At 49.5% G+C, this 16,487-nt stretch overlaps 1 protein-coding gene across 3 annotated transcripts in view; it reads left to right on the forward strand.

Moving 5' to 3' along the window:
* The window catches only part of LOC144936804 (RAB11-binding protein RELCH homolog), a 28,909-nt gene extending 22,856 nt beyond the window's left edge, over positions 1-6,053 (forward strand). For all 3 annotated transcript variants that reach the window (XM_078863961.1, XM_078863962.1, XM_078863963.1), the window contains one exon: positions 792-6,053. In XM_078863961.1, the coding sequence (XP_078720087.1) occupies positions 792-915 (124 nt within the window). In that variant the 3' untranslated portion in view covers positions 916-6,053. The remainder of the gene's footprint in view (positions 1-791) is intronic.
* Positions 6,054-16,487: the final 10,434 nt, after the last annotated feature.

The raw sequence follows: 16,487 nt of genomic DNA on the forward strand, positions 1-16,487 counted from the left end.
TTTTTTTTACTTGCGGCACTTTGAGACATCTCAATGCGAAAGGCGGTCTATAACACAAGTGACATGTTTATCATTTGCGGTGGCTTTTTTCAAATTTGGCAAATTTGGACCCTGACGGTGGCACACGATGGCCGACTCTGTATGAATGACATCTCAGGGTCGTCAGCATCCGCTGTGGAGCAGACGGGGAGGGTATTGTTTAACAGGTAACACGCTCACGGTAATAACCAGGGCGGCCTGCCGGATTCAATCTGCAATCAGTGGAGAACGCGCTGCCGCATTAAACTATGACTCTCCTTTATAGGTGCATTTTTTTGTTGTTTACGTCAGAAAAATAAATATGTTAAGGTATAGAATGATAACAATTATTACATTTTTTTATAGCGTCATTCATGTCCATTGCATCCCACACCACCGTACATTCATTATATATAAGGAGGAAAGAGAATCACGTAATGAGGATGTTTGTCAAACAGACGATGCCATTATTGTGGAGCCTCTTATCGTCAGTATGAAGTACCCCCGAGTGGGGCTCTCCATAGCGCCCTCTAGCGGAGGCCCTTCCACCAGCAGTGGCATAAGCAAGCACTTGCAGAGCTGCACCTTTGCCTCTTCACATTGTATGATACACCGTAGCATCGCCACGTCGTGGCAGCTATCATCATCATCGACGTCGTCATCCTCCACACCTCATCGTCAAACACCACCCGTCGTCATCGCCGCCACATCGCGCGGTTCGCGACAACGTTGCTGCCACGTCCTGTCGCTGACGCCTTTCCCCACCGCGGCAGCGGCCTCTCGTTTCCGGCCGCACTGGGCTCGGCGGAAGACGCCAAGACCAAGTTCTTGAGCAAGGTCGGGCAGCTGACGACCTCCAGCGTCATGCTGGCCAACGTCTTCCAGCGCAAGAAGTGACCCCGCCCCCCCCCTCCTGCGGGGCCACGCCCACTTCCTGCGCTCAGCTCCTCCCACGCTCAGCCCCCCCCCCCCACAAGCCAGGCCACACCGGCCCCCCGGTAGCCGAGTTTTCTCCCGCCCGTGCCAGAGTGTGGGATGGTGGTGCTTGTGGTGTGGGGCAGTATTACCGGTGGTGATGGCGTGCGAGCGAGTGGTGTGCTGCTGTACGGGCACTGGTTGTGGTGTGTCTGGGTGTTGTGGTGCGTGGCTGTTGTGGTGCGTGGGTTAAATCGGCGTGGTGGCGGTGGTGCCGGCGGTGCCAGGATGAGAGTTACGGTCGTGTGTGGTGGGGCAGGACTTGGAGTGGTGGCAGGGAAATAGTGCTGTTTGCTGTGGCGAGATGTTTTCTACCTCGCCTGTTATACAGGCGGTCGTGGGTTCGATCCCGACCCTGAACGCTTATGTATTGGAAGTTTGCATGCTATCCCCGTGGTCGCGTGGATTTTTCTCCGGCTTCTCCGGTTTTTCCCTCCACATTTAGAAACATGGCCAGGCCGCTTCTGAAAAAAGCTCTTTAGCTCAGTCGGCCTTACCTAGTAAAATAAAAATGGTTAGTAGCTGTCAGTTCCATTTGGCACCTGCGGTGGGGCATGGAGATGATCCGAGTCTGGGTGTCGACGTTATGACGATGCTGGCTATGACTGTTGTGCTGTGCGGCTCTTCGGGCTGTTGATCGGCGTGGTACAACCTGGACACGGCCCAGGGAGCGGAACGCTTTTGTCTTTCCATCCGTCAGTCACCGGCGCGGTCAGCCCGGTGCGCTGCGAGCGTCAAATACGCAGCGGGCAGCACCGTAGCCCCCCGCTTGGGGGGTCTCGGCCGCCTTCCCCCCCGGGCCACGGGCTTACAGGCCCCCCCACACCTACACATTATTTATTGGAGCTCGTGTGCAATCATAATGGTACGCCGGTTTATCGCTTATTTATTATTTATTCGGTTGGATTGTTGTTTATTTCTTTGCTTCGGATCCCCCCCCACCACTCTTCGATGTCACGAGATGAAAGAAAGCAGCCGGAGAGCTCGTGGAGCAGTGCAGCGCCGTCGCGTTGGAGAACGGCTCCACGCAAGCGGGTGTCACGGAGCTACTGCCCGAGGCCCCAGTCAGTTGGTCTCTGCTCCCCACACCGTCGCGTGCGACACTTTCCCATTCGCTCTGCCACACGCCGTCATATTCGTCGCATGACGGGCAACCTGATATTTTAATTCTCACGGCTGCAAGTCAGCCAAATGAAGTGCCGGTCCAAATTAAACTTGTTGGGGTCTTGGTCAAGTGAAGAGGCTGTCACGGCTAACGTCAGCGATGCGAGCACCACCTCGCCATCGCTTCCTTCTGCCAGATGCCTCGGCTATTGCACAGGCGACGCTCAACATCCACAGTCTGCCCGTCTGGTCTTTCCCCCACCGCCTGCAACGTCTGGGTTCCTGTGGGTTTCTGGTGGGCTAGTGTGGGTTTTTTTGAGTTGCTGTGGGTTCCTGTGGGTTTGTTTGGGTTGCTGTGGGTTCCTGTGGGTTTGAGTGGGTTCCTGTGTTTGTTTGGGCTGCTGTGGGTTCGTGTGGGTTTGTTTGAGTTGCTGTGGGTTGCTGTGGGTTGCTGTGGGTTCGTTTGGGTTTGGGATTCTTTTGAGTTTGTGTGGGTCCGTTTGGGTTTCGTGTCATCGTCATGAAGGCGAATGGAAGATGGCACTGTTAGAATTGTGCATTAATATCACTTATGGCTGCCATTGTAATGAATATTTGTGAAACTGAATGCCAATAATCCAACATCAGCTTGGGGATATTTTACAGCACAATGCACCTGCATGCCAAGGTGCGGTACAGCGGCAGTGGGCACGTCTGCTTTGTAATGCGACACGAGGCATCCTGTTATCGGCAGAGGACGAGAGAGAGGAGTTTAGCTTGGACGGGGGCTGGCAGTCCGCTGTTCGAATGGCTGGGGGAAGGCATTTAAATCGGACCGATTTGGCAATGTCCATGTCTGCATTGAGACGCGATCTCCGCTCAAAGCGAAACGGCCGCTCCCGCACTCGTCCCACCGAGTTCACGAAAGCCAAGCGACGGTACGCGTGCTGCACATACGTGTACGTGTGTGCGTTGAACTTTTTTCGTGCCGTACGTAGCCAGTCGTGATACTCGAAGGTGCGGGGGAAGGACAACAACCTAAACACAAAAAGCATTTTAAAAGAAATGAGTTCACATTCGAGATGATTTAAAAGTGCATAGCTCACAGTGGCGCGATAATATCAGAAGGAAGAACGTTCCAGGCGGCCGAAGGAAGCGCATCCGAAAGCGCGCGATGCGGTGACCGCGTCTTTTTAATCCGATGCCCGATCCAAAAGTCGCTGCTTCATAAGTCGACCGAGACGCCTGGCGTTTGTACTCGGTGCGGTTCAGCGTCCGCGGGTCTCGGTAGCTGCAGAAGAATCACAAAAATTCCCTGGCGCACGTTAGTGTCTCCCCAGTGAGTCAAATGGGGCTTCTCCGTGTGTGTGTGTCTGTACGTAATGCATCTACGCATTTGTATGTACTTGTTTGTGCGTGCATACATTTTATAATGACCTGCACTGTACATATATTGTTGGTGTATCCTTGATTAGCTGAGCTGATAACATTTGCGAAAAAGGTAAACGCATCGTCATCGCCTAGGTTCCTCTTCATCACCAAAGGCCAATTGCAATTCGTGGCAAGTTTTGTTGGCGATTCCAAAGGCATATTGATGGACATTGTAATCAGCCCTTCACCAACCAACGTATTTATTGCATGCTCTTTTTAAGAGGTTGAAAACATTTTCAGGAATATTGTTTGTGTGTGCGTGCGTGCGTGCGTGCGTTGTGGGGAGCGGCGGCGTGGTGGTTAGTGCACCGGCGCTACGGACCCGGAGACCTGAGCTCGATTCCCGGCCATGGATAACATCAAAGAAGAAGTATGGTTGCTATCTGTCCTGGTTTTCCCACGATCGTCGTCTTGTTGACGAACCTGTCCTGGGATATCTGCGAGTCCTCCCAGGACAGTCATAGTCCTGTTGCGTTGCGATGCTTCCTAAAGCAGTGCATTCACGTGAAGTTCTCCCCTCTTCCGCTATTGCGAGATATATTCTCGATCTTCCCATGATGCACCTTGCATCTTTGAGCACTTAAAAGGTGGCAACCCTTGTGGCGAATGATATATGAACCAGTCCCAGGCCTCCCCTAGGTCGAGTCAGCCTTAAAGAAGTACCTGGTGCAATGGGCAAACATCAGCACTGGAGAGATCAAGGTGGACAGGGGTGGTGCTGTCCAAATAACCCCCTCGTGCGTTGTGCCGGCCTTAATAGGTGCTCGCTAGCAGCACTTGCCCCATCGGTCTGCTAAAGGGTACATGGGGGATCTTTGTCTTTTGTGTTGGGGAAAATGTGGGTTGGTGGCGTCGCAGTGGTTCGTATACCATGCCACCATCTCGGCAACCCAGGTGCAATTCCGAGTCTCTCACAACATCTGCGGGAATAACAGTCTGAACATCTGAACGAACTCTTGGCCTTCCCAAGATCAACGAAGCCAAAACTCGCTCCCTGGTGTGATATCTTCTTTGGCAGCGGGGAGACAAATGGTGGGCCGGCGTGCATGCTCGAGACACCTTTTGCACTGGCAAATCCAAGCCGAGCCAGCGTGGGGGCGTGACGGCACGAGTGGTTGGCTACTTGCCGAGCCGAGCTGGAACCAGACCGTAATATGCTGGCCTCGCAAAAACATCTGATGCAGGCTCAGAGCCAAGCTGGGCCGGGGGGTGGCGCTTAAACGACGAGCCCGTTGCGTGTGACGTCGGTCGGTACTTTGTGAGGACGCGCTGTCTCGGGTTCTGCAGTAGAAAAACAACCGGGCCCTTCCTGAACCGCGCCAGACCCTGGCTCGGCATGGCTGGGTTGTAATGGGTAGTGCTTTCCACGCTGACCCCACTTGTGACCCTGATAGGTGCTAACTAACATCATTCGTTGCTTCCGTTTGTAGAGAGGGGGTCCTTGTGTTTTTTGCCGGGACAGAAGTGTAGTGTGTCCGTTGAGCGGTGTTGCCACTCACGAATGGTGCTCAGTGAGCCGTGGCGTGGTGGCTAAGCTGGCCTCCGAGCTGACACTCTGGACGGACGGTTCAACTAGAATTTGTGAGACTCTCGTGGCAGTACAGCAAGTGAGTTCACGAACCCATCTGTACGGACCTTATGGGCGTTATCCCTCATATGAGTGGTGGGTTTTCTCCGGGTTACTTCCACACAACGCAAAACGCTCCTTGTTTTTAAAAAGGAATTGGCCAAACATCCCAATGCGACAGGACCCTCTACAAAGTGAGTCTTGTGGCTCAGTGGGGCTTTACAAAAAAATATGTAGTGCAATTGCAAGGTATTCCGATTTAGGTTGTGTGCGCTGTCGATTCTGCCGTATGTAGGTGAAACAGTGAGAGAAGCACAGGTGGTGTGTGTGTGTGCGCCGTGCCGGCCTTCATAGGTGCTCGCTAACGGCACTTGCCCCAACAGTCTGTTAAGGCTGCACGGGGGACCTGTGTCTTTGTCAGTGGCTTAGCTATCAGGTGGCAGGCGGTGCGACCGCCCCGGTGACCAGGGGCCTGGTCACCGGCTAACAAAGTGGTGGGGGGGTTGCTGGTGGGGGCTACGGATGGCGGTTGGCTGCTGGAAGCCCTGGCGTAGGCAATTGTACAAATCCTGGAGGTGCACCGGGCTGGCTGGCGGCTGAACTGAATCCTGTGCTGCTCCTCTCGGCAGCGTGCGCTCACGCGGGAGTCGCCGGGACCCGTCGCGCATGTCAGTCCACTGCTGGACAATGGCCTCTCTGTGGCGTCCGGATTGTGGCCGTTATTTGACCATACTTGACCATTCTTCACCAATCCTCCGCACCTCCAATTAGCACGGTTGGCTACGTACGGTAGAGGCCGACCGAAACTGAATTTCTGATTTCGGCCGAAAACGAAACCAGACCGAAAGTTAAAATCTTAATTTTAGAACTTTCGTGACTGCAGGAATTATTATTTGGTTCTTTCGGTTAAGTCACGTCTAAAGATAAAATAATAAATTAAATTAAATAATAGAATACGACGTTTCGATTGCAACACAAGCAATCATCATCAGGTATAATGAAATAGCGACATAATATCTAACCAGAAAACTATAGACAGACATATTAGCAGACAGATATCACCAAGATACATACATAGCGAGAGCAACACAGGTAACAGAGAGGGGTGATCGTCTCTGTGGGGTGATCGTCTCTGTGGGGTGGCCACCCCACAGAGACGATCACCCCTCTCTGTTACCTGTGTTGCTCTCGCTATGTATGTATCTTGGTGATATCTGTCTGCTAATATGTCTGTCTATAGTTTTCTGGTTAGATTTTATGTCGCTATTTCATTATACCTGATGATGATTCCTTGTGTTGCAATCGAAACGTCGTATTCTATTATTTAATTTAATTTATTATTTAATCTTTAGACGAAAGTTAAAAATTTACTTTCGGCTGAAACCGAAAGTTAAAATTTTACTTTCGGCCGAAACCATGCCGAAAGAGGCCACTTGGCAACTTTCGACGCCGAAACCTAAACCGAATTTCGGTCGGCCTCTAACGTATGGTGCGACAAAGGTCAACGTCCGTACATACACACTGGTCAGCGCGGGTTTGGTGAAAGCGAACAGTATAAGTACGGTACAGCGGTCCATTTTTCAGCACTCTGCTGCTGCCCACCACGTCGCACCGTCTGCACAGCGGTCATTCATTCGAGAGGCAAGCAGGCCCCAGGCTGCTTAGCTTTCGAGAAGTGACGGAATTGGGCGCGTCCCATGCGGTTTGGCCACAGGCCGGCCCCAGCCACGTCTCAACACTGAAGCTGGCCTGCAAGGCAGTCTCCTCCGCCTCCCCCAGTTGTAAATGTAAGTTGACACCTGATGTCAACGTTACATTTCCATTGCTCGTGGCTGATGGGATGTGTAAAACATTTTGGAAGGACAGATATGTGAAGGAGGCGAATCGTTTTGTTATTTATTTTCACCACGACGACGTGGATGATTAATCTGTGTCTTGCTGAATGTTGTGTCGAACTAGGACCCATCGCTAACAAGGCAGGGGGGGGGGGGTCCTTGCCTATGAACGACCAGCAGTTTACCAGCACTGGTTCAAGCAAGCCTCATGCTGCTGCTGCTGAGACACTGGCTGTCACTACTGGTCCAGACTTTTTCTTGCGTTGAAGTGATGCACTCCCAGAAGGCCTTGCGGTTGATGGGATGTGTTTGCGGTATACAGTAAGACGTGTAGTATATTTAGTGTGGACAGACAGATTGTGTGAAGGAGGCGATTGTCTCTTGTTTATTTATTTAGTTTGTTTATTTCTTGGCGATCCGGTTGACGAGGCCCTTTCACACGAGCTCGTGTGAAAGGGCCTCGCTGTCCGCCCGCAACCCACTTGCACTATTCCATGTGTCTCTTATTTATTCTGCGTTGAGTTTTTCGTTCATTTGCAGCCCTGTGATCTGTGTGTTGTCTGTCCGTGCGCACGGACGGATCGCCGTGCAACGGCCAAGCACCATTGCGTCCCCTCCGTGCGGAGAAACACTATCACGTGTGTCCATTTGACCCATACGTCACTGTGCTGGTCAGTGGCGGGTTTGGCGAACGTGGGGGAGTGTAGACCTGGGGGGAATATGAGTACAGTACAACGATGGAGTTCTTCAATACTGAACCTCTGCCGACCGCTGCGTCGCAGAGCCCCACAGTCGCCGATCGCAGCCTGGCGTGCGTGGGTGGGTGCGTGCCTGGGTGAGTGCATGCGTGGTAGTCACCCACAAAAGCACTACCCGCGCTCCTTCCGATTAACTGAGCCCCGACGAGATCGAGAGCATCCCCCAGTGATCTGGTCGCAGGCACTTTGTTTAAACGGAGCGACAGGGGCTTTCACTTCCGCGTGACTGCATTTGCCCGCGATGAGCTCGGCCTAAGCACTCTGTTGTAAGCTTTTACACTACAGCTGCCTCTTGTCTTGCCTAAAGAAGCAATGTGGAATTTATTTCACGGTCACATTTCCAGCGTTTGGCACTTCATGCATAAGTCTTTGCAAAACCAAAAAGAAATCCATGCATTTTCAGTGGACATGTTGCATTTCTATCCGGTTAATGGTCTTTACGTGCTTCAAAGTGACCATCGTCATCATCATGTCACTGTCTTTCCACTGCTGGATGAAGTCCTCTCCAAGCTATCTCGCGGTCAACCGATCGGTCTAGAAACTGAAATTGCAGGTAACCATTCCGTTAAATCTTGACTTAAAGCTTTCATGACTGCAGGAATTCATATTCTTTGGGTCTTTCGGTTAAGTCACCTAGATAGGTTCAAAGAAAATAACAAAAAACTACGTTCGTTATTTTCTTTGAACCTATCTATGTGACTTTACCGAAAGACCCAAAGAATATGACCATTCCGGTCTCTTGTCTGGCAATGCGTTGGGATCTAAATGCCAATGTCGACGTATGCTTGGCACGAGAGGACTTCGTCACAGCTGACTGGGGACCGTGGTCGAGACTGCGTGACGATTGGGGAGGGGGGGGTGGTACAAAACCATTGGTGTGGGTTGTCAAAGATAAATGCCAAACACGTTGCTATTGTTGTCGTTTCCCTGCACCTCTGCTTAGCACGGTTGGCTACGTGAGGTGCAAAAGAAGTTCAACAACATGCTTCTTGCAGGCAAATTATTCATCTGTCTTGGTCAGTGTAGTGTTAGTCCGTACGTTATGTCGTGCGGACTAACAGCACAACCATACTGATCGTACACGTGGGGCATTGTTTCATATTTCTGTAATGCGACCAAAACTGAAAGCGTGGAGAGATGTAAGCTTGGAATTACGTTACAAGGAGGAACGCATGGACGAGAGAGAACATGGGCAGGTTGGAGACGTCGCATTAGCTGTTTAGAAAATTGAGCAGGCCTAGGCACAGACGCGTCATCAGCACGGACGATGTTCCGGTGGTCGAAAACAACCAGGGATTGGCAACCAAGGAGAGAGAACGCATCAGAGCAGACGTCCGTCGCAGAGATGGAGCGATGAGATTGCCCCGTGTGTGCAGGTGCCAGCTGGATTTTCTTTTTACACCGCGAGACCGCGGCAGACAGGGGAAGACTTGGGGAGATGATCGTCTTGCAGTGGAGAAATCGTCGCCGATCGAGATGACGACGTGGCGTTCGTGGTGTGCAGGGTTCACTCGTGCCACACACGCGCCTAACGATGACGCCTTTAATTGCCACGCCGCCGCCCGAGCAACGCACGATCGACAGTTGTGGCCTCTGAGCGGCGTGTGCGTACACTCCGTCATCGTTCGGACGCTGCGCCGTTTGGATTTTTTAAAAATTTATTTTATCTGAAATTATAACACTAACGCGTGGGAATCTTAATCGATTTCTCGTTGTGAAGACCTGCTGGGAAAATGATGAGAACCTGCTGGAAGTTGGAGGTTGTTCTTCAATAAACCGTTGAAAAACAAACATCATCGGGTGATGAGTGAGTACCGTCTACCCGCGTACGCTTTCGATGGATCTGCCGTGCAGCCCTCCGACGTTGGACCCCCGCGTGTTGTTCGTCATGATGCCCGACGTTTCGCTCCACGTGCTGTTCCTGAAGAAGCAACCCGGCATGCGGAGCGAAACGTCCAACTGTTTACGAACACGCGGTAGCGTCCTCCCGGATCCAGGCGAGGTTCTAGGATGGTGACGGCGCTATCCCAGAAGAGGGATCGGGATGTGAGTGGATGGCGAGAGTGCATTGTTGAGGTCTTGGTTGATGATGGGTGGTAGGTGGTTGTCGTTGGTTGGGAAACGTGTACATTCTCGTGACGTGCGTGTCTGCAGAACGTAAGCCACAACGGGAAGCCAGGGGATTGGTGTATCGGTTTCAGTGTTCCAGTTATGATGCCCGTTGCGTTATTCAGTGGTGCATCACGCACTATTGTGCACGAGCTCCCGGACCATGCTGGAGCACGCGTGCTTTTGGCCGTCTTCAGCAGCAGGCCAGTCATTTCTGTGCTGGATTTCTGCTGGAAACAGTTTTCTACGAGGGTGGTGAGGGCAACGATTTGTCTGCAGCAGCTATGGCCAACTCGAAATCCGGCTTCTTTTAGGGGGGTAGTTGGGAAAACATGGCGCACCTTCTGTCAGCGTGGAGGTGGAGGACCAGAGGGATGTTGGCCTCTAGCTGGAGGGCGATGATTGCGGCTTTCTGGGTTTCAGAATGGCGGTGACTTTGGCTTGCTTCCATGTTTTGGGGATTTTGCTCATCCTGTCTATGACCAGTGAAGAGGTTTGTAAGCCATTGTTGTCCATCTAGTCCCAGTTTATTTAGAAACGCGGGACAAAGGCCAGCGTATCCCATACACTACAACAACAGTGTACAGCCGTGCTCTGTGTGTTGCGATAAATAGCTCGAGGTGATGGCGAGTTGTTTCCGGTCAGCTTTTTTGGTGAGCTTGGTGCTGAATGAGTGTTGAAGACTTTATAACATTGTCACGTTGCTACCTTAAGCCGTGGTTAGCTGCCCGACCAGTGACCGCATTAGCCCCACAAATAACTTACAACAAAAACCTGGCGATTGAATGCCCGGAACTCCGTGTATCAACAAAAAGCCCAAAATAAAGACAGTTTAATAATCTCGTGTGCATTAGACAAAGTGGGCTTGGGCAGGTCGCGTTGATAGAAGAGGATGATGAAATCGATGGTTAGGAATAATAACGGAGTGGCAGCCAAGAAATGGAATATGTGTGAGAGCACACTCCAAGGAGATTGAGTAATTAGATGAGTTCAGATGCAGGATAGATTGCGCTATTGCGATGATCGTGAGAGGTGGCGGCAGCTTGGGGAGGCCTTCATCCAGCAGTGGATTGACCCGGGGCTGGTGAAGATGACCGATGTATGATGGTGAAGCCAATCGGAGCACTCTCCATCCCTAAGAAAATGTAATGACCACAAAATGATCTGCGTCAAAGAATAAGGTCCACCAAACCTGCACAACATGTAAAGTTTTAACGCTGTGGGCTCACACGAAATAGATTTTTTCGAAGACGGAGGTACTCTGCAAACCTACCGGCTACCTTCAGAGATTTGTTCATAAAGCCATCCAGATAGAAAACACAGACACAACTTCAGCCGAGAAGATGGGTACAAACTGAGAAATCATTGGAAGGACGTTATTAACCAGGTAAAGTCTTAACTGACTGTGATGTTTCCATCATACCTGCCTATATCAGCTGTTATTTCCGACTCTCTGTGTCTCTCTTTATGCCTCTCTCTTAGATTTCTCATGCTCACGTCCTTCGCATTGCACTCTCATGCCTTTGGATTGCACTATCATGCTCACATGTCCTTTGGATTGTACTCTTATGCCTTTGGATTGCACCACGCTTCGTTCTTACATTAACATGCTAATCTCTCACATTAACACAGCCACTTCCGTGCCCTCGTCGAGGAGGCCGCTCTCCGTTCTCATAGTTACATGCTAATTTCTCACATTAACATCACTAGCCCCGCCCACTTCTTTATGACCGTTGCACTACACCCATTGCAAACCTTTTACAAAAGTCTGTCTCAGCAGCAGGTCATGCTTTCCCACCTGATGACGGACACTTGTGTTGCGCCCGAAACGTCGTGATTTATTTTCTTTTATACCTACGTGACTTTACCGAAAGAACCAAAGAGTATGTAAAGTCTGTCTGAACGCAGTGAGGCTAATTCCAACATTAATCTGTAAATGATGAGAAACCTCACAAAAGCAGGAAAACCGTGCAGGCTGGAAAACCATAAACACAGCAACGTGTACAGAAAACACTCGGCCCTTGTGCATGATGCAAAAACAATCAACAGTTCCTGAGGAAATGCGTTGTGCTCCCCTTGTCTTAGGTGACCGAAATATATTTGAGCAAATGTGACTCACTGACAGGGAGTAGCGAAAAAGAGAACTGTGAAAACGAGTTTTATAGTTCACGGCTCCAGTATAAATACATATTCTGATTCTGAACTATAGTCACCAACGGCAACTCTGCATATATGGTTGCTTTTAATTACTTGCATAACTGGGGACAAATTTTTCAGCAGTGAGCATTGGTGGCTATTGATGAGTCCTAACAAAACCGAAACCACTCTTCAATGTGCATATCTGTCTCGCTGCTGCCTGTCAGTCACATCGGCTTCAATCTATTGTGGTGGTGACCTGAGACGAGAGAACCACAATATATTTATTTTGGGCACTTTTCGTGCTTTTTGTACAATACACAAAGGCGAAGTGCTTTGTGTCCCACGTTTATTTGTCTGTACACATGCCCAGGGGGGTGGGTACCACTGCGTAACCTCTAAAAAGGAGAAAAACAAGCCGAACGTGTTCCACAAACCCAGCCCTCGTGATAGACCATAGGAATCTTCCGGATCGCTGTGGGTATTTGTTAACTCAGCAAGCCCTGGCGTTTAACCCCTCCGAGGTGGTGGGGCAGGGGCGACTGGAAGGAAGAGGCACCCATCTATGAGCAAAGTGTGAAGTGAGCATCTTGAACGAGGTTGGGATGGGTCGCTCCCCAGGTTCACTTGGAATAACGGTGTCCCAGAATCATCCGAGAGCTGCCTGTTGAACCAAGCAGACCTTCCTGAAACTGTGACAATGTTGAAGCCACCGACAAAACTATTGAGAGTGCAGATGCTGACTGAAATCAGAGTTTAAGGTTTTGGGTCGGGATCCGTCGGGACATCTCTCCAAACCACTCGTGATGCCGCCCAGCTCAACCGAGCTCGTAGTGGGCGGCCACTTCTCAGCATAGCACGACCGAAATTGAGGAACCACCGACATGTGCCCATAAAAAAAAAAACACTTAAAATAAAAACAAGTCACCCAACCACGCAGATTACAGCCTCAGACCCCTGAGCACTGATGCAGAAGCTGGTAAGATGTGGCTAAGGTAAAACAGGAAATACCTTTGGAAATACCTTCGGAAATATACATGTTTTTTAGACAGGACTTGAAGATCCCAACCTGACTGGACGACCTGACAGCCTTTGGAAGAGAGTTCCACAATCCGGTTGCCACAGAAGCGAAGGCCCAGTCACCCATGGACTCGAGTTTCGTTCTGGGGATGCAGAGTATATCTAAGGGGCGCCACGTTGGCGAGATATTAATTACCTTGCCTGGTATATAGGAGGTGGTGGGTTCGATCCCGACCCCTGTATATTTGGAGTTTGCTTGTCTCTCCCCATGGCCACGTGGATTTTTCCCCATGTCCTCCGATTTTTCCCTCCACATTTAGAATCAAAATGTGTTTTAGAGTTTTGTGCTACTATACATTTCCACATGGTAAGCCACTTCGTTGAGCTATCATTTGTGGCCAGGTCTGTTCTGAAAAAGAGCTATATAGCTCTGGGCCTTAATTGTTCAAATACAAATGGTTCAGGTTCAATTTAACACAGTACATAAAATTCGTTTTCTGATCCCATTTGTGAATGATAGGACCCCTGATATGCAATACCCTGGCGTCTACAAACCAAGCTGTGTCTATGGCAGTAGTTACATTGAGAAAACTAAGCGACATGTCTCGGACCGTGTTCGAGAGCATAAGGCAGATTTGAAACACGGTAGGACCAACACTTTGGCCGTGGCTGATCATTGTTTAAATGCGGTTGGCTCACACGAAATTGATTTCTCTAAGACGAAGGTATTTTGTAAGCCCACTAGCTATCGACAAAGATTCGTTCATGAAGCCAACCATTAATACACAGTACACAATTTCAACCGAGAGGATCGGTACAAACTCGGCAATCATTGGAAAGACGTCACCAACCAGTTTAAGTCATAACTGACTGTGAGGTTCCCATCCTACCACCTTCCGATGTTCATTTTTTTATTTTCTCCCCGTGGCTTTAGCTCTCCGATTTCACATTAACAGGTTGAATTTCTCACGCCAACGTGGCCACCTCCGGACGACGACCTCTACGTCACGGTAGCTCTGCGATCTCACATTAACATGCTAATCTCTCAGATTAACATGCTAATCTCTCAAATTAACATGCTAATCTCTCACATTAACATACTAATCCCTCACATTAACATAGCCACCCGCACACTTGTGGTGGAGGCCGCTCTCGATCCTACATTAACATGCTAATTTCTCACATTAACATCACTAGCCCCGCCCACTTCGTTTATGACCCGAGGACTAAACCCAAGCACGTTCCTTTGGAGTGGGCAGGTAGGAACTTGGTTGGACAGCGCATTCGTGCGAGCTGCGTGGGGCGGCGCGTCACGTGGTGCTGAGCCCGCCCGAAGCGCTCTATGAAATACAAATTGAGGGCGTGGCTATGCATGACAGACATACAAATAATCCCTGGTGGGCAGTGTGGAACTGTTGTTCCTACCTGTATAAAACAGTCTGCATTCAGCAGCTTTCCCCCTTTCCTCCTGATGACGATCGCTTGTGTTGTGATGAAAACGTCGTATATTTTTGTTTATTTTGAATTCATTATTTTTTATTAATTTGTACCTATCTATGTGACTTTACCGAAAGACCTAAAGAAGTGGATCCTTACCTTTGGTGTTGGACTCTGCCAAGGGTGCGTCTTGTCTCCACTCCTATTTGTGATGTTCATGGACAGGGTATCAAGGCGCAGCCGAGGTATGGATAGTATGGAGGTGGTGTCGCTGCTTTTTGCAGATGATGTCCTCTTTGCCTCGTCAGTCTGTGATCTCCAGCGGGCACTTGAACGGTTTGATGCCGAGTGTGAAGCGGCTGGGACGAGGATCAGCACCTCCAAATCTGAGGTCATGGTTCACTCCCGGGATAAAATGTATTGTTCTCTCCAGGTGAGGGGGGACAGCTGCCCTTAGTGGAGGAGTTTAAGTACTTTGGGGTCTCTTTGGCGAGTGATGATAAGTGGGAGCGGGAGATTGGCAGGCGGATTTGTGCGGCGTCTGCAGTGGTCAGGAAGCGGGAGCTGAGTTCTCGAACAAAGCTTTCAGTTTACAGGTTGATTTACATTCCCACATATGGTTATGAGCTTAAGGTAATAACTAAAAAGATGAGATCGCAGGTACAAGGGGCCGAAATGAGGTTTCTCCGCAGGGTTGCCGGCCTCATTCTACGTGATCGGGTGAGGAGCTTGGTAATTTGGGAGAGCCTTGGAGTCGAGCCGCTGCTCCTCCAGAGCACCGGAGGATGCCAAATGAAACTGCTGGTTGTCTTAGCCACACAGGCTAAGACATTGGTTGTGATTCAACAAAGAGGCGATAATCCAGCATAGTGCGGTACCATTAGCATTTTCCAATCATTCAAGCAGGACACCATGGTCGACGGTATGAAAAGCGGCACTCAGGTCGAGTAGATCTAGAATACTGGGTGAGCCGGTGTCATCAGCAGTCAATAAATAATTTACCAACCTCACCAAGGCCCATCTCAGTGCTGTGGCCAGGCCAAAAACCAGATTGGCAAGGGTCAAGGAGTCATTAGAAAGTAGATGGTGCTGGTCCGAGAGACAACTACACGTTCGAGAGCCTTGGAAATAAGGGGCAGATAGGGCGATAGTTATATTCTTAGGTTTTTCATATTCTTAGGTTTTTGGTAAAGTCACGTAGGTAAAAAAGTCTAAATTAATAAAAGTAAAATAAAATAAAAATCACGACGTTTCTGAGGCAGCACAAGCTTCCGTCTTCAGGTGGAACCGTCACAGCCCGACAGCTGTATCAAGTAAATGAGAGATTACAGGAGATACCACTCTGTATACTGTATATAATGGTTGAGCAGGGGGGGGGGGAAAGGCTAGGAATGGCCCACTTTTTATTATAATGGTAAGGTGCGGTTTGAGACTATGAAGACTGCATAACAAAAGACTGAGCCTTTATTATGGAGAGGTTCGGTTTGTGACTACGCCTAGCCTACATAATAAAAGTGTGAAAAAAGAAAGCTAAACCTGGTAGAAAGCTAAACCTGGTGAAACAACTGGCTGTCCATCAGTAACCTGCAATAGTTTTCTATCAAATAAGATGGTCCAAAGAAGTGTAGTTAAATCTTTTTGCATGGTTAATCACATCTTTCCAATGATTACTCAGTTTGTAACCATCATCACGGTTGAAATTATGTCTGTGTTTGTATATTTGTATGGCTTCGATAGTTGTTTGGTAGTAATCAAGATCTGTTTTTTTGAGTGGAGTGCAACTGCGTGTTTGAAAAGAGAGGGAACTTAGCCATACCAAAGGGATATGTTCAAGAGGCAGGTGACAAATGGACACAGCAGAGTTTTCAAGAAAGTTTGGTTGGAAAATGATCGAGAGCAGGTGCGTCAAGATTTGAATGCCAGAGCCGAAACAGGTGGCAATCCTAGGCGTACAGTTTAAGAATTATTATTTCTAGACCATTGACCCGTTTACGCCATGTTGTACTAAATTTCTTATTGTTGTGATTATTTCTCAAGTCATTTCAATGCAAAATTCGTTTCCCTCAACAAAATCCCTGCGGCCATCACTGAAGCCCGAGTAGGCCTCATGTTTGCCAC

Source organism: Lampetra fluviatilis, chromosome 17 (genome assembly GCF_964198595.1).
Source record: "Lampetra fluviatilis chromosome 17, kcLamFluv1.1, whole genome shotgun sequence".
Classification (NCBI taxonomy): Eukaryota; Metazoa; Chordata; class Hyperoartia; order Petromyzontiformes; family Petromyzontidae; genus Lampetra; species Lampetra fluviatilis.